Consider the following 18,694-nt stretch of genomic DNA (forward strand, 5'->3'; position numbering starts at 1 on the left):
AGATCACTTGGCGAGAAAGGTCAACTGGCAATAAATAAGTGCAGGCCTGTGATAGCACAGGTCAGTGGGCGCCTAAAGCAAGTTCTGGAGAAGTCGGAGGCTGAAGGCGATTCAGGGTGGGAGGCCAGGACCCAAGTGGACACAAGGGATCTGGTCACCAATCTCAGCGACTGAGGTTTAGCAAAGGAGGGAGGGGGGGGGAGGAGCAGATGAAAAGGAAAGTCATGAGGAGCTTCTTGAATTTGAGGCAATCCGGCTCAAGACGAAGAGTAAGAGGGAGGCTGTTCCTTATGAGGGAGCCAGCCGAGGAAAGAGATTGTCCACCAGCTCGCTGTTTAGAAAATCGCTTGACACGCAGATAGTTGGTACCGGAGGAATGTAAAGATCTGGAGGGGAGAAGATTTAGTGAGAGGCATTTGTAGATAGCATGGTCCCTGGCCTCAGGCAGCCTTATGGATGATGCAGACAGATTTTAATTTGAGCCTTGCAGTAACCGGTAGCCAGTGTAGAATCTTTAGGATTGGAGAGATGCGGTCCTTGGGCTTGAGGCCAAGGATAAGTCTTGCAGCCCAGGGACGTAGACCGGAAGAGGCTAGATTAAGGAAGAGGCTAGTGCAGTAGTCAAGAATAGAGAGTACCAGAGCTCGACACATTGAGCTTTTGGGGAAAGAGAGGAAAGGAAGGATTCCTCTGAGCAGATGGAGTTGAATGTGGGCCTTCTTGGCAAGGTCCTGGATGTGAGGAAGGAAAGAGGAGTAGAAGATGACTCCAATGTTTCTGGCTTCAGATGAATGGCAAAGGGGGAGAACCCATAGAGGGTGGCCAGAGTGAGGAGAAGAAAGAGGGAGCAGGACTCCCAATGGGAAGGATCTCAGCCTTGCTGGCATTGAGGCAGAGATCATTGGAGGAACACAGGACTGGATGGCAGATAGGCAGTCAGGAATGATGGAGGAGGTAAGGAAAGTATCAGAAGGAAGTTTGAAGAGTTGTGCCTCATCTGCATTTATTTATTGTGCATTTCTAAAGGCATTTATAAAGCAAGTAAATTGTGTTTCAAAGCACCCACAGGGCAACAGGGAGAGAACATGGGAATGAAAATCAAAAAGAACAATGAAGGATAGAGGCGGACCTGCTAGGCCTTGTTAGCATGCAGTATGTGCAAGGGCAGAGAGAGAAAGGATGAGGGGTAGGGGAATAATTGCAAGACGTAACAGGAGGGAAGTGCTAGAGAGAGCAGCTGTAAGTGCCTAGGTGAGGGGTCAGCTGCCTATAAATAAATAAGTGCAGGCCTGTGGTGGCATAGGCCAGTGGGTGCTGAAGAAAATGCAGCGAGTGGGCAGAGGCTGAAGGGGATTGGGTATGGGAGGCCAGGGCACAAGAGAACACATAAGGGCCCTGGTTACCAATCTCACCGACTGTGGGGTTTTAGCAGAGTAGGGATGAAGGGAAGGAGGGGCTGAAAACTAGAGTCTTGAGGAGCTTCTGGAATTTGAGGAGATCCAGCTCAAGACGGAGAGATATACCCAAATACCTAGCCTTCCCTCCCCAATTCTTTCTATGCCTCACATCTTAGTGCCCAATACTTTGCCTGCCCCCCCAATCCTTCCACTGCTAATTGATTCCATCCCCAGTACCCTCATTCCCCAGATCTTCCAATACCCCAAAACCCAAGTCTATTCAACCACCCAATTCATTCATAGACCCAAACTCATTACTCCCTCCCAATGCCTTTCCATCCCCCCCAACTCTTATCCATTCCCCAATTCCTTTCCTAATTCTTCCCGTTCCCCAACTCTTATCCGTTCCCCGCTTCTTCCCCTTGTGGTATCTACCAGTGTTTTCTACAGGGATACACCATGTAACATCCGTTGGGCAATTGTGGAAGAGAAAACAGATTAATGTTACCAACAGGACCACACAACCAAGAGGGATGGGCATGCGGGTGTCTCCATGCTTCCTTTTCCGTCACTACCCTGTGAAGTGGCTTCCACCTCCCTCCCCCTGCTCCCCCCCTTAGGTAGCCCAGGGCTCGGTGGGCATCCTCACTAAGGGCAGCCCCAGCCAATCGCCATCCTGACAGTGCGTTAGCCTAGCATAGCGGGGACAGCCCACAGTTGCCCCTCCCCCTCACCCCCAACGCCACAAGTTTCATCCACCACACCAGTCACACTGGACCCAAAACTTATGTCTGCACTCCTGTTATTCCGCTACCTCCTCAAGACCCCCTTGCGGTTTCCCTGAAATAAGGAGGCAGGACCAGTTATCAAATGTGGAAGTCACAAATGCTGCAGCAAGTTTATTGAACATCAAGCCAGGAGTTCGCTTACAGGTTATCCGTTGCTCCACCACACCTGTGTGTTGAAGGAGGACCCCAATGTTCCTTCCGATTTCACCGGTGATTCGCTCCTGTGTGCCCCTCATTGCACTGCCACATATCAACAGCAGTTATGTACTGTGTATCCCATATACGAGCCTCAACGCAGCACAGAACTTATTCTCTCCTGCCCACCACAAACAACGGACACTGTCCACTGCCTCCACGTCCCTATGCTTCCCGTTGCCAGGCACCGAATCCTGGCTCCTGCATGATGGGGCGATGTATGCGTTGCCCAGGCAATGCTGTGCGCCACGTGCGAGCAGCAAGCCCTGTCGTAGTGAGCACTGTGGCCGCAACAACACCACGAGCATTGCCGTGCACCATTAGGGAGAATTCTCTGTAAAGGCTAATTTCCCAAACCTAGTGAGTCCCCCAGCAGTTTTGCTGGATTTTTGGGGCTTATTTTTTCTCCTGCTAAGAGTGAGACTCTTTTACTCCCACTCTTAGACATGATTTGAGGTGTTCGTTTGTCTTTCCATGTGTTTTATGGGCTATGGGGTCTTTTACTCCATAGGGTCTCGTGTTTTTGATGTGGGTTACACAGCACCCTCCGTGCCATAACCCAGGGGTGTCGTAGCGACCCCCAAACATAGACTCCATACCCTGGGACTGACTGCTGTCTCCCAGGGCATGTAAAGTCACCATTGGCTTTACTAGTCCCAAATTATGAACAGAAACCGTACAAACCATCATATTGTGGACGTACTGGTCGGGGCAATTCGATTGCCCCGGGGTCTGTTGTTCGAGGGGGCACGTCTCCGTCCCCCCTGATCGAGTTTTGGCTGGTGGCAGTGGATACTACTTTTTATATTCGACCGCGAATATACCTCTATGGGATTTTCCCATTGTTCGAGGCTACCAACTTTAATTATTTAATTCCTATAGCCACAAACATGCCGCCGGTTTATTTATTTAATATCAATTCACCGGTTGGTATTTTTTGCCAGAACTCGATTCTAAAATCGCATTTGTGTTCTCTTCTGTGACTCCAACCCAAGTCGAGCCCTTTGTTCCACTTTTTGGCGGGCTTCTCCACAGAAGCCTCCAAAAGTGGTGCCACTCTGTCTGGGTACCACAGGGGTTGTTGGAGGGGATTTAGGCACCCTGGACTGAGTTACCTTGGTAACTCAAGTCGCACTCTTGTGTGATTGGCCCAAGTGGTGAGCCGGCAGGCTCACCACTTAGCATGTTTGATTGACAGCTAGGCTGAATGAATGGGGGTTTGCTGCATAAAAGCAGGGCTTTGGGGAGTGGAACTTCAGAAGTCGCCACAGGACCTAAGAATCCGAGGAGGGAGAAGCTGAGCCGACCTGCAACGACGACACCACCGGTGGAGCCCTGCTGAACCGTCTCACCACTTTTCCCGACGACAGAGGAGATCTCCAGTCCGGAGAGTCTTCTTCCTTTGACTGGTGGGGATAACCAGTTTTGCCTTCTTTTCACCTTCCTGGAGCATCCCGTGGCCGCCTTGCCCGTGCCAAGCACCCCGGCAACCGGAATACCACGGTTTACCACTACCGCGAAGAGAACGGTAGTACCTTTTAACCAAAGAACTCTGCGTCTCGTTTCTTCCCTGGCAAGTGCAACGACCTTCATCTTTCCTCCACGGCGAGACCTCCTCTTCCTCTGGACGAAACACCGACTTGCACCCGCTGCCAGGAATAACTGCCCCCGCTGGAGCTTCCTTCACACTTAAGGTACTGTGTCCCGCCTGGCTTCCCTTGCGACAGATCGTTCGGGGTGACAGTAAAGCCTCAACTTACTAACCTGGGCTAGCCTGGGACAACCGAGCTAACTTTTCCTGACTTTAATTTCATCCTTTTAGTGCGAACTATCTACAAGACTCTTTGGGCATAACCCCACTGTGTGAACCTGGACCCCTTCTGCTTGCTCTCTCCAAGAGTGGGCCTTGCAATTGACTTCCTTGCTCTCCAGTAGAACTCTGCCTATCCTGCCTTACTGTGGTTCTTGTAAAAGTATTGAAACTTGTGTGCTTCCATAACTCTGCCTTTTTCCATCCCTTTTTTTATAACTTATTAGAGTGCCATCTTATGTTAAGCGCTCACCTCTGTCTGAAAATAAGTGGTGTTTCTCACTAAGACTTGTATAATAAGTAACTAGGGTTGTATATGATAGTGACTGTGTGCTGAATTTACTCGCCTCCTTTTTTTGCTAGTGTAAATTACAAGTGTGTCTTTAAATAAATATATACTTTTACACCAAAGCTCTGGTCAGTGTTTGTTTGTGCTACTGTGTCTCTGTACCTATTGTGTATACTCTATATACTGCCTAACTCTTCTTGAGGGAAGTCTGACTGCTCAGCCACAGCTACCAAGTGAATCTGTGTGGTACAGACTGCTACCAAGTGGGTTTACTGCCAAACACCTGTAGTCTTAAATCTTTTGCAGTGGTCCCCAAGGGAACTGCACAGGTTTCTGCCCAACATGCACCTGCAACGCTTTCACACACCCCTCCTCTCTTCACTTCATTTCACGGGGAAGGGCGCATCGCAGCGGAAGTAGCATGGGCCTCTCACCATGCAATGATTCCAGCGTTGGTGGCACGTAGGTATAGGCACGTCTACTGCACAACACGGTAGCGGCCGCCAGCGGCTGAAGTACGGGGTAAATTATCGCCAATAAAAAAAAGGTGAAATGAGCAGCCTTCACCCATGCAGCTTACAACATGTGACTTTATTAGCAATAAGCTAATCAGTTGCAGCCCCAGCCATGTAGTGGCCTGCAGCTCTCCTCGTCAACGACCGTTCCCAGTAGTGCCAGATGCGCTGGGAAGGGGGGCTGGCAGAGTATCCAAAAACGTCATAAGAAACAGTCCAAGTGACACAGATTCAGCGTGCAGACTGGGTCCGTCTTCACCTTTGAAGCTTGTGCAGCGGCCAAGACATGCGTTCTTCTCCTCACAGCACTACCCCAATAAGCCTGTTCATGTAAAGCCCCACAGATCCAAAAGTACAGTGGTATTGTAGTTTGGAAACGAGCTACAGATAAGGCCTTTCCACCTCAGTGGCCGCATACCATAATTTCAGAACTGCAGCGATTACTTGCCGCTAACTTCTACGAAGGGAAGTCACACATACTGCGCCATATCGCATACATTGGGGGCATCGTCGGATGTAACCGACAGCACAGCACCCAAATGTGGCAAAGTACTGCAGCTCCGGTTCGCGCAGCCCGTTGTCTTTCTTCTGCCCGGATAGGGACACCAAGAGAATCAATTGGCCACGACTATCAAAGTGGGGAGCCATCTGTTGAAAGTAGGCTTTCTACATGCCTCTAACACTATTATTTACCAAATGTGCATTTTACACTTTCATAGAAAAAAAGTAATTTCCCCAACACAAAAATGCTGCTCGCTAGTTTTCTTTGAAATGCGTTTTTTTTTGTTGTCAGACTACCACACACATACTCCAATTTGTGTGGCCCTTTCTTTGTGTTTTAAAACAGGTTACATTTATAAAAACGCTATGTGCTTGTTAAACTGGTTAATCACAAAAAAATGCTTCTGTTGTGCTGACAGCAGTTATTAGGAAATTTAACTGTGGGGTCATGGGTGCCAACTTTTGATTTTCCCTACAGGGGCAGAAATACCACCACCTCCACCCTGAATATAAGCAAGCGACCAGCCCAACCCATGCCCTGGCCAAACACATTTTATAGCAGGTGTTTTGTATAAGCAATTGCAAAAAGTCAAACGATTAACAACCAGTTTTGACTATATAACATCTCAGCAACGGCCTCTCAACCTGCTGAGCTACCATGGTAGACTTCTACTGTAGAGCGTGTCTATGGATCTATTAATGTACTAAACATAACTGCATTACCAACAGTATTTTCGGTGCACCACTGCCATGGGAGTGATGGGAAGCATGTACAATGTGAAGTTTGGAAAGAAGCACCATTAAAGAAATTGCACATTTTTTTTAAATATTATTTTGAAAATTTCCTTTGAGCCGAGTCCACCTGGCCTATCTGCCTCCTCGGAACTCCACCTCCTCCACGACCTTTGTGGGATCCCCGTTTAAAGGTTTTCCATTTCCTCCACTGCCGTACAGTACTGCATATATTGTACCTTTAATTCTTCCTAAACACATGCTTTCCACTTGAGCCGGCCCTGCCCCCTGCCGATTTATTTTTTAACTAAACGAGCGCACTGCAGCGTTTTGTCGGAAGTATGTGTAAAACACAAAGTGCTGCCGCTTCTAGATGAAGGCTCTCGCGCACGCCGAGCCCCGTGCCTTACTGTACGTTCATTCGAACAGAGACTGGGTGGTTCCTGCTCCCACGGCGTATCAGCTCTATCTTAGATCTCAAACTCCCCCGTATGGAGAAGTTATGTGAAAAAAAAACTGTACCCAAATGTTAAAAAAGCACAACAAATGTACAATAACGACACCAGAATTTATTCTTCTAAAAAAAAAAAATGGATCGTAAAATAGACTCAAAATATAACTCGTTATAGCAAATATATTCCTTACACAAGGACTGCGTCTACTAATGACAGCGCGAATCGCACTTACATCATTTCTTCATTACCCACCACGGAAGGTGCTTTTTAATGTTTTGTTTTTTTTTTTAATTGGAGGGGCGTAACAACCCAACATAGGTGACTTCGGGGGCTCTCCTCCACCCCCAGAAATATTCTTAAATAATGGGTTCAAATTGTGCATTTTACAGCACACTTGTGAAAAATAGTGTAAAAAAAAAGTTTACAATCGTTGTAGGGGAACTAGTGAAACCATCCAATAGATGCAAGTCACTAAGAATGCACAGGAGCATTTTCCCAATCCACTTTCATGATGCGTGTTCCCACAATATATGATAGCATAAGAAACATTTTCATGCAGGCTGTTACAACGTATTTCCATTGTGGCTGCACCATTATGCCAGAACTCCCATTAAATAACATACTCGTGTTTGCTTTGCACACAGTGCCCGTAATTAGACTATAAAAAACAGGTCTATGCTGCTCTGCCAATGTGTGTTATTCGGCATTTATATAGTGCTCTATATATCATTAGTATGACCTCAAAGCACTGGTAGGTTGAACGCCTTTGGGGACCGCAGTCCAGGTCAGTTGAGAGAGTAAGGTGCCATAGGGTGCTTGGGTGCACCAGTTGTGTGCACCTGATGCAACTGCCCGCCTGATGGTAGATGCATCCTAGCATTAGGTGTGGTGGTATTGATATCAGATGAATGCGTGCAGTCTGGAGGGTGGACACCAAGACTGGGTTCTGGCTGTGTAGGACGCTTAGGTGTGCAGCTAGGCCAGTTTTTCATGGGATGTAGCTGCGTTTTAATAGAAGGATGAGGTGTTCATGGGTAATGTTCTTATGTGAGCAGATATGCTGAAATTGATGGAGGGGTGTAGCTGCACTCCAATTGTGTGATGGTGTAGAGTAGAGAGTAAGCAGTGATATGGGAGGAGAGTGTTTGGTGGAGTTATAATGATGTGTTATTTATATAGCGCCTTAATCCAAAGCGCTTTACAGAGCACATTTACATACAATATCACCCAACCGAAATTGGAACTCATTTATCGACCTCGGAAGGATGAAAGGCTGAGTTGGCCTTGCCGGGATTCGAACCTGCGAATCACATCAGATCGCAGCAGCGAGCGTTCAACCTGCTGAGCTATCTTACCAGCTATGATCTAAGGAGTTGGCTTTTCCGGATTTCAAGCGTGCGTTTGCTTAATAGTGACTTAAGGGTATTCAGCGGGGTCATTGCTAGCAATCTCATTGAGCATTAGTCATCGGGTTGCAAGGGTTCAATCGCTTCAGGTGGTCGGCATTAAGGAAAGAACCAAGTTTTTAGAGCTTTGCGGAACGTCAAATATTCTTGGGTGTGTCAAATATGTGGGGGGATTGAGTTCCACAGAGTTGGGGCCAAGGTTGATAAGGCGAATCCACTGATCCGGACAGAGATAGAGGTTGTAATCACTAGAAGGAGGGCAGTGCTTGATCTTATGGTGCGAGATGGGAGGTATGGTTTTATCTTTTCTTGTAGGTACAATGGGCCGGTCTTGTGCACTGCTCGGTGAGTGATGTAAAGGGTCTTGAAGGTGGCCTTTTGTCCGACTCGAAGTCAGTGGAGGGTTCAGAGAGCTGATGAGATGTGGTCTCTTTGACCCAGAGCAAGGAGCAGTTTTGTGGCAGTGTTTTGGGCACTTTGGAGTTTGTGGAGTTGGTATGCCAGAGCTCCTAGGTATAGGGAGCTGGCATAGTCCAGTCTCAACATCACAATAGATATCACTGCAGCAAGTCTGTTGGGGTAGGAGAGGTAGGGAAACATGCATCTGAGAAATTTGAGGTGGAAGTGACAGCATTTTGACGGGAGACAGTTAGGCCCGAGTCCATAGTGAAGCCTAGGTTTTTCACTATATCCGAGGGGGGCGGGGGTCGTCCAAGGGACGGGGGCCATGGGAGCAGATGTGGTAGAAGGGCAGTATTGCCGCACACCACAATTTCAGCTTTATAAGGGTTCAAAAGGAGGTGGTTTATGGTCATCCCTCGGTCGATATCGCAGAGACAGGCTTCAAGGTCGGGATGGGGGTTGGTGCCTGACTTGGGAATTCTTAGGATAATTTGGGTATCGTCAACGTAGTTATAACAGGAGATGTTGTGCATGTGGATGATTCCTGGAAGAGTGGTCATATAGAGGTTGAATTGGAGAGCAGATGGGCATGCGCTTTGGGGTACTCCAGTGTTCACTGAGCGAGCAGTTGAGACAAACGGGGAGAGGAGGGTTATTTGTTTCCTGTTGCCGAGGAAGGAGGCAATCCATTTGAGAGCGGTGCCACAGATTCTTGGGGAGTGAAGGTGGTCAAAGAGGATTGAGTGATTAACTGTGTCAAAGGCTGCAGAAAGATCGAGGAGAATCAGTGTTGCGGAGCATTCAAAGTCTGCAGTGACCTTGAGATCATCCCAGATCGAGATCAGAAAGGTTTCTGTTCCATGCTGCGGTCTGAAGCCTGATTGTACGGCGATATTTTTGATGGGGATAATATGTAGGGATACCGTCGAGGAGACAGTTGGATTCTACAAAGGAGTTGAGCTGGGAGTATGCTGCACGGTTAATGAGTTTCGCAAGAAATCTGGTGGTGTAGATTGGTCTGTAATTCTTGGGGTCAAGCGGGTCAAGGGATGCCTTTTTTAGAAGTGGCTTGACATGCGCTATTTTGAAGGCATCAGGGAAGATGCCAGAGGTGAGGGAGTCATTTAGCATGACTCTTGCATGCTCTCCTGCGCAGGTAGACAAGAATATTTCTTTCAGGACAGAGGCGGGGCAGGGGTCAACTGGAGACCCAGAGGGTTTGCTGGCTGATGATAGGTCAAGGAACTCAACTCTGGAGATGGGTTTGAAGGAGTCGAACATAGGGAAATCGGGCGTCGGGTCAACGGGATCAGGAGGGGGGGTCGGTGACTGGGGAAGTGAGGGAGGGAGGACAGTTTAGTGTTAAGGGATGTCGCCCTGTCAAGTGCAGTGTTGTAGACGTGTAGGGAGAGGGAGTCGCAGAGCGACTGTGTGGGGGTGGATTGGGTAGAGGTGCAAGTGGGTTTGACGAATTCTGATATGATCATGTGGAGTTCTTTGCTGTGGTTGCCATAGTTGAGAATTCCTTTATTGTTATAGGCTTTTATGGCCTTTCAGATTTCAGCTTTGTAATTACAGTGGTGCAGGGTAAAAATGGATCGGCTGAGATCGGTTTTAGATGCTTGCCATTTGCGTTCAAGAGAGTTATTTTGTTTTTTGGCATTCCTCAGGTGGGGCGTGAACCATTTGGGAGAAAGTCCATTGCGTGAGAAAGCGGTGCGATGGGGGGGGTGAGAGGAATTGGCGAGTCTTTAAGCCAGGAGCCGATGATTAAGGATCTATCGGGCGGGGCAGGGCGGAGCATTGCCGGGGGACAACGAAGCAGGGCTTTGGCTAGGTCGGGAAGGATCTTGACTTTGTTCCAGCATTTGAGATCGCAGGTGTGCGGGGGAGCTGTAGGAGGAGGGGCAGGAGTGTGGACAGAGAAAGGGATGGCATAGTGGTTGGTCCATATGATATATAAACCAGGTCATGAGTGCTGGAAATTGCATCAAGGGTGTGTCCACCTGAGCGGGTTGGACCAGTGGTATGATGGGAGAGTTTGAGCGCATCAACATGGTCAACCAGCGGATGAGTCATGGGGTTGTTTGGGATATCAAACCAGATATTGAAGTCTCCTAAGAGTGCAATAGAAGGGTGATTTACTTGAATGGTAGCTGTTGAATCACAGAGGTTGCTGGTGAAATGTCTGTCATATTCAGGGGGTCTGTACATGAGTAGGAAGCTGTGGGAGAAAGTTGGTGGTTGCAAGAGTTTGACTAGAAGGAATTCACAGGAGGCAATGCTTTGGTGAAAGATGTACATTTAGATTAACATTGTAAACGTGCATTGGAATCTCAATCTAAATGTGTACATCTCTCACACAAAGCAAGGGGGCGGCACTCCTGCCCACCCTACTAACAGAGCCACCACTGGTATTTGGAACAAAATTCACACAAGGGATGCCTAAATAAATCAGGGGAGGGGGGCAACGAGCAGGCACGGAGTTGGAAGTCAAATAATCGACACCCAACATACAAATATCAATCTAACCCTCTTCAAATGCAGATTCCAACACGATCGCAGACTCGCCAAACACTACAAGACCCAAGCTATTTCATCAGACCCCGTCATACCAGAACTATCGGCTGAAAAACTAAAATAAGGAGCCTTCGCCCACGCGGCTTACAACATGTGACATTATTAGCAATAAGCTAATCAGTTGCTGCCCCCAGCCGTGCAGTGGCCAGCAGCTCTCCTCGCCAACGACCGCTCCCAGAACCCCAGTACATCACAGGTGATGTACACACATTACTTATTCCACATAACCCACATATACTCCCATCATTGGCCATCCAAGATATAAAAAACATACACACACACACAACACACTACATACAAATCCACCTTCTTGATGCAAGAGCAACCAAACTTCATTTTCCACAACAACTCGGAGCTTTGAGCCCCTTAATCCGCTTAAAAAGAGAATGGCCAAAATAAGGACATAAGCGATACCTGCATCTACCCCCTCCATTTACATTCCTCCCTGTCCAGCTACAATTTTTTAAAATCTGCTATGAAGGTCCTCAAGTTGGAGAACAATGCCCAGTCAATCAAAACTCTGTATCTTTACAACCCATGCTAAAATCATTCAGCATAGTCTCTCCACCCCCAGAACAATAATCTCAATGGTGTAACCTAGTGACAGCAACAGGGTGCTGTGGCAGACAGATGTGTGCCATAATCTGCTTCACTCACCAGTGGCCGGCTTCTCCTCATGATTGTTTGTGTGGATCGTCTCCGGCTTGGAAGCTTCTGTGCTTGGACTGGTCACCCCTGGAATGTTGGGAAGGTCACGGGGTGGTGTTTTGGTAACTGGTGAATTGCGGCATTCCATCAGGAATTTGCGGTCATAAATAATTCTTGTACCTGAAAATATTTTCAGAACACAGAATATTCTCTATTTAAGATCACTACATGACTAGTCATGATTGTCCAAAAAAGATTTTAGTCTGACAAACAACTTCTTTACAATCTCATCATTAAAAAGAACAAATTGACAGACCTAAAATATAAATATTTGAAATGATACCAATCGTGTACCTTTCTCAGGTGTATTCTACAAAATGCTGAATACAAATTGTATACCCATCAACAGTTCTGTATGATAAAAAAAAAGAACAGGTATAGGGTTTCCAAATTTCCCCCCAAAAACACACAAATGTATACATCAATTAATGAAGTCAACAAATATATATGTCTCTTTTGGGGAGCGGTACATGCATCTGAAACTTTGATGACACCATTTCAAATTTGCGCAAAGGATTCAAAAGGAGGTGCAAGGAACAAGGTATTTACCTTTAACTATTGTTCTCCAGCATAGGTCTGGCACAGATTGACATGCTTATGAATATTGCCGACTCCCATTATGGCACAGCAAAGTGATCACATAGATCACTGTGCCGTTGCATCCCCATACCCGCCTACCCCCTTATCCACTTACCTTTTTGGCGGCACACAGTGAAGTGTGCCGCCGTCTCTCTTCCGACCATGCAGCGTCAGTTCCGCCCACTTGCTGGGGTCGATACCGACCAACACCACAGGGTCCTCCTTTTTAAAAATGTTCATTACGGTAAGCGGGCAGGAGGTGGGATGCCCGTGCAACCCTCGACTCCAGTTACTGCGCCCTAGAGGGGTGGGGGACACCCCCACAACCCTGGCTCTGCTTGGGTTCAGTAATGGGAGTCAGGATTTTGTGCCCACCTAAAGGTGCAGTAACGGCGGGGGCGCAGTTCTGGAATTGACATTTTGGTACGATTCTGAATATTCTCTGTCGTCAGGCCGGTAATCCGCAGTAAAAGTAACAGTTTCACTTTCACTTTGTATTTCTCCTCTAAACCAATCACTGTCCTCTGGGTCATACTGCCCCCAACCAATGACAGTCCTCTACCCAAGCCCCTCCTCTGGCAGCCATCTTATCTTCAGATTTCATAAGCACGGAACGTGACAGTATGACCAAGGAGAGCTGCAGAGGGGGAGGAGGGAGGGTTCGCATGTGGATCCATGCCAGAGCTTGTTCCTTCTCCAGCATGGGGTCTGGCATGGATTCACATGCTCATGAATAACAAATACATAGCAGCACAACATTACACAACCACGGGAGGTGGCAAGGCTCAACAGAAGCAATTACTCTGACCTCTGCAACAAACTCACCTCAAGCAAAAAGGTTGCATAGCACTGCTTGGCCGACTCTGGACTCCTCTCTGAAATCCCTGTTGATGCAGTACAACATTTTGAAGGTGTGTGTGGTCCTCCACGTAACAGCCCTGCAGATGTCCAGCAGGGATACACCAGACAGGAATGCAGTCGTCGCAGAGATCGCTCATGTGGAGTTAGCTCTCAGACACCCAGGCAGCGGTCGGTTCACCAACGCTATGCAGCCTGACAGCCACCATGAGGTGGAAGCCTTGGACAAGGCCTTCCCATAGTACACAGGACCAAAGTTCATGAACTGTTGAGAAGTCTTCCGAAAACTCTTTGTGCGCGTCACATAGAACTTCAGGGCACGAGCAACATCCAGCGAGTGCAAGGACCTTTTTAGCCGGTGACAAAGGTTTTGGGACAAACACATGGAACACCAAAGGCTCGTTGAGGTGGAATTCTGATGGAACCTTCGGCATGAAATGGATTTCACCCACCCTCCTGGCAGAGATGATGGCCACAAGGAAAGCGATTTTCCACGAGAGGAACGAGAGGGGCCTGATGCATAGGCTAGAAGGCCCTCCCCACCTCCCCACTCCATAAGCCTCGTCAGCACCAAGTTGAGTTTACTTGCCGGGGCTGGAGCCTTCACTGGCAGGAAAGATCGAAATAGTCCTTTGAGGAACTCCTTGATGAGATGGTGAGACCAAAGAGAAGATGGTCATGGACACCTGGTGTAGTGGGGGATAGCTTTCAGGTGCACCGATGGAGGCGTGCGTCAGTCCGGCCTTGGCCAAGGATAACAAGTACAGAAGAGTCTGCAGGGCCGTGACCCTTAGAGGGGTGATCTTCTGCGACAAGCACCACGTACCAAAAACGCTTCCACTTGTGACCATAGCATTTAAAGTCGACGATGCCCTAGCCCTTGCAAGAACCTCCCTGCAGTCCGCTGGCAACTCGTATCCTCCAAACTATAGGGCTGCAGGTTCAGCTATGCTGGGTTGAGATGCAGGATTGCGCCTACTTCCAAGACAAGAAGATCCAAGACCACTGGCAGCTTGACTGGAGGAGGCACTGACATGCTGAGAAGGTCCGGGTACCAGATCTGCCTGAGCCACGCCAGTGCGAAGAGGAACATCCTACACCAGTACCGTTGAGTTGACTGATAGAGTCAAAGGAGTAGCGGCAACGGTGGGAACGCATACAGAAACAGGCCTTCCCCAACGGAATGAGAATGCGTCCCCCATGCTCCCTGGCTGGGGGAATCTGCTGGAGAACCTCCGGCACTTGGGGTTCGTCGCTATTGCAAACAGTCGATCTGGGTACTGCCCCATTTTAGGAAAAGGTTGTCCACCTGATCCTGCCGAAGCTCCCACTCATGGCAAGAGCGCAACTCCCTGCTGAGAGAGTCAGCGACTGTGTTCCTTACTCCTGCCAGGTGAAACTGAATGAGGAACATAACCTGGGCGACGGCCCAGTGCCATAAATCCTGCGCCTCTTTGGAGAGTGCTGGGGATTTGGTGCCCGTTTCCAGATGTAAAACATTGTGGTGGTATGGTCCGTGAAGACCCTCACCACTTTGCCCTTGAGGGACGGCAGAAACGACTTGAGGGCCCAATACACTGGCCGTAGTTCCATAACGTTGATGTGAAGCCTCTTCTCTGGCCGTGACATGCCTCGGGGGTGAAGACGTCCGGTGTGGGCTCCCCATCCTTCCAGAAGTGTCTGTCGTGATCGTCTCTTGGTACGGAGGGCTCTGGAAATCCACGCCTCAGGCAATACTGGAGTGCATGCCCCACCACCGTATCACTCGAGCACAATCCTGTCCTGGAAGCCTCTAGACAGCTGGACCCAATGGGCGTCGTGCAATTCCTGTAGAGGGCGCATCCGCAACCTGCAGAGCCGAACCAGGTAGATGCATGATGACATCATGCCGAGTAGAGACTTGATGGTCCTCACTGTGGCGACCTTCAGTGCCAACAGCTGTTGCACTTTGCCCAAGATGGCCGATATCTTCTCCAAGGGTAACGCCAGCTATTCTGCTTTTCTTCATCTCAACGTGTAAGTATGGCTACTCAGCTACCACATTGAGCCTCACAGCCAATGTACACCCTTTTCCGTAATACACCTTGCTTTCTCTTTTCTTAAATTACTAGATTGGGACATCCTATCTACAGAGAAGCCTTAGATGACTGCCCGTGGAGTCCTACATTTCTTTTACAAGTAAGATCTATTCTATTATCTCTTGCACTAATGAATCCTATTATACCACACTTACTTCAATATTTATCACATAATCTATAAACTCGATTACAACCTATGGATTTTTTTAAGTAAGTGCCTTTAGTATATATGCACTTAGCCCAGTAGATCAGAACTATTTTTATACAACCGTTCAGGTTAGTATTCAAGCCACCATCCAAAATGTTGCTATTATTAGAAAGTAATGGCATATTCAGGATAAGATCGGTTTGTCCTTTATCTTAATAGGCTCCCAGCATTAGCTAATCTCTTAATACATTTTTCTTTTGAGCAATGTAACTGATCCTGAATTTAAAGAATGAAGTAATGATGTAAATAGAAACATATATATGTGCTTCTAACTGGTTATTGAAGAACCCTGTTTTCTGCCTTAAATGTAAATATGAATATTAATATGAATATTAGATCGATTTATTTTTTCTTCAGTGTTTATACTTAATGTAAAGAATACAGAACAGATTGCCCCTGATGAAGAGTGAAAATTGATACTCGAAATGCGTTGGGCCAGATTATACTTTGAATGTTTTTTGTTAAAAATCTGAATAAATTACTGTTTTTCTGATAAACAGATGAATTGTCAAGTATTAATTGAGACACTTCAGAATATTTTGCAGTCATAGCAAAGCACAGAAACTTACTAAACTTAAGAACCAAACCCTGTAAAAAACAATAAGGTTACTATTTGTACCCTTAAAAACTCTATGCGGGCCACGGCCCTTGTTGATAGTGTGCAGGCGACGCGGGTTTCCTTAATCAGGAAACCATTTGTTCAATGCATTTTTCCCAGCCTAGATACCAAGGCTGAGCACATCTCCCCTGCACCTCAAATTGTACTCTATTGTCCAACTAATTACTCAAAGCTATTCTCCTATATGCAAAAAATACAAATGAGGACTAGGTGAGCATGGTGATTATCAATCATTTTTTTGGATGTGATTTTCCAGTCAGGCCACCAGCGGAATTCGCTGACATTTTCATTAAAATTCCAAGGTGTGTGTGGGTGAGAGCATCCAGCACCCATTGATCAGTGGAGATGGTCTCCCACACGCTGACTAAGTTCGCCAGCCGGCCTCCCATTGGGGTTCATGGGTGGGGGCTAGACGTCTTGGCTTGTTCAATCTTGCTTGGAGGTTGCCGGGCCACCTTGGGGCCCTTGATGACGACGGCAGAGATCGCTACCTCTGAAGGCCTTGGAGCGACCCCTGTTAGCTTCCTGGGTCAAAGATCGGGAGCGTTGGCGGTAAGAGGATGAGCCCCTGCCGAAACCCTTCAAAGACCTGCTGGGCTTCCTTCCTGAAGAACGAAAGAACGGCCGGTGCTGCTGCATGGTGCCCATGGCATGGGCTGTCTCCGTGTCGGTCTTGAAGGCCTGGAGGGATTCATAGACGGCCTTCCCGAACAGGTTGTCTCCGTCGAACGGCATGTCCAGGACCCTATCTGGACCTCCTGCCTGAAGCTGGTGGCTTTGAGGCAGCCACGACGCCAAAGCCAAAAAGAGTTGCCCATCTACCGGAAACCCATGTCCGCAATGTCCAGTGCCACCATGATGGCGTGGTCTGATGCCACCTCGCTTTCCTGGAGGATCTCCAAAGCCTCTACCCGCTTGTCATCAGGGAGGAAATCTAGGAGCAGAGCCATCTTATACCAGAGCTCCCAGTCGTATCTGGCCATGATCGCCAAGGCGTCCGTCACCCTGGATTTCTTCTCCCCCACCCCCTTTCTTCAGGTTCTAAGGGGTCGGTCTCGGGCTGAGGTCCAGCATCCTCTTCTCTGGGGTCCTTTCTATCGGCTTGAACGAAGACTCTCTACTGGCCGGGAGAGGCACTCTGGCTGCTGCTGGGGCACCCCCGACAGGGTCAGTCCCTTTTGCATTCAAAAGGAAGGCCACCACCATCTCAATCGAGGAGGATGATTTGACCTAGACCACCTGGGCGTGCAGGTGGCACGGATTGGCACTTTTCCCTGTTAAGATCCAGGTGTCTGGGTACAGAGAGCTATGACAGCATTGCCTTAAAGTGGGATAAGAATTTGATAGGGTTGGTGCCAATGTGTCATTAAGCAATATTTGCGAGCAAAGTGTCTGGCGGCCTCAAAATCCTAAGTATAAAAGAAGCCATTAAAAGACGCAGGGCCTTGAAATTCGAAGCCTATGTGGTGAACTGGATCAACTCCACATCCTTTTGTGCATGGACAGTGCTACAGGGGATTGGGGACATCCAGCCACTACCCGAAGTGCCCCCTAGGCTCCCAGAGGGTAGATGAAGCGAGATTCCCCGGTGTCTTTTTCCTATCACACATGCAGATAGCATAAATCATATTCACCACCCATGTCCCACGAGAGCTGCATTAGGAAGCCTTTTATAAAGACAATGTTTCCCAGCGGGCCAAGGTAAATCAGGAATCTGTCTCCAGAGCCAATTTGCTGATCAAGAGTATTCACCCACCAGACAATTGTGAATCAGTAAAAGTCAAAGCCATGGGGCACAAGCTTGCATGCCTCATGGTTGTGTCGAAAAGCTGCTCTCACTTGCATGTGGTCCTCGGTTGACCGCAGAATACTGGAGAGCCATAGCGCTGTGTTCTCCCAATTCAAAGATGGCATGGGTGGTGCTGGATGCCTATAAAGCCTTGCACGCTGCGACAGGTTCATGATGGAAGTTAAGAACTAATTTGTAAACTTGTACAGAGAACCGATAAATATTTAATGGATATATTTCAGAAAAAACTAAAAAGTAATGACCATGCTGAGTGAATCCAAAGAAAGGGTACAGAGGCCCATGGTCCCATGGGCATAAAAGAATCTGGGAAAGTGGACTTTACCCACACTGGTGCCACAATACTTACCATGGCCGCCTCTGGTTCCTACAAGGTCGAACACACTGCAGCAAGGTGCCCACTCCAAGATGGTGCCCGAGCGCTCCAGACATCTTCCGTACAGCTCTCCATTTACGGTTCAGTGTCGTCTTGCCTTCGACTGATAGAGGCACATTGTTAGGATGCGGCCGTACACCTAATTGCATTTTTCCTGGCCCCTCCTTGCCGTCTTACTTGCCTTCATTCTTAGCCTTCCGTCCCTTCCTTCCTTTCTTCCTTCCTTCCTTCATTCATTCATCCACCCGCTTTGTTGCCTTGTCTCCAGTTCTTCCTGTTGAAATACCAGCAGATCCTTGGACCAAGCCCTGACCGATCTATTGTTGTATGCTACGATTGTGCGCAATGGCATCTCAACATTCTCTTTTGGAACGCCATCACGCGCAGCCTT

General features: G+C 48.1%; 1 protein-coding gene across 1 annotated transcript in view; it reads right to left on the reverse strand.

Annotated features, from left to right (window-relative positions):
* EIF4EBP1 (eukaryotic translation initiation factor 4E binding protein 1) overlaps window positions 1-18,694 on the reverse strand; it is a 234,344-nt gene that overhangs the window by 105,672 nt on the left and 109,978 nt on the right. The window contains exon 2 of the mRNA XM_069617947.1: window positions 11,728-11,898. Coding sequence (XP_069474048.1) covers window positions 11,728-11,898 — 171 coding nt within the window. The remainder of the gene's footprint in view (window positions 1-11,727; window positions 11,899-18,694) is intronic.

Source organism: Ambystoma mexicanum, chromosome 10, assembly GCF_040938575.1.
Source record: "Ambystoma mexicanum isolate Mex_15411 chromosome 10, UKY_AmexF1_1, whole genome shotgun sequence".
Classification (NCBI taxonomy): Eukaryota; Metazoa; Chordata; class Amphibia; order Caudata; family Ambystomatidae; genus Ambystoma; species Ambystoma mexicanum.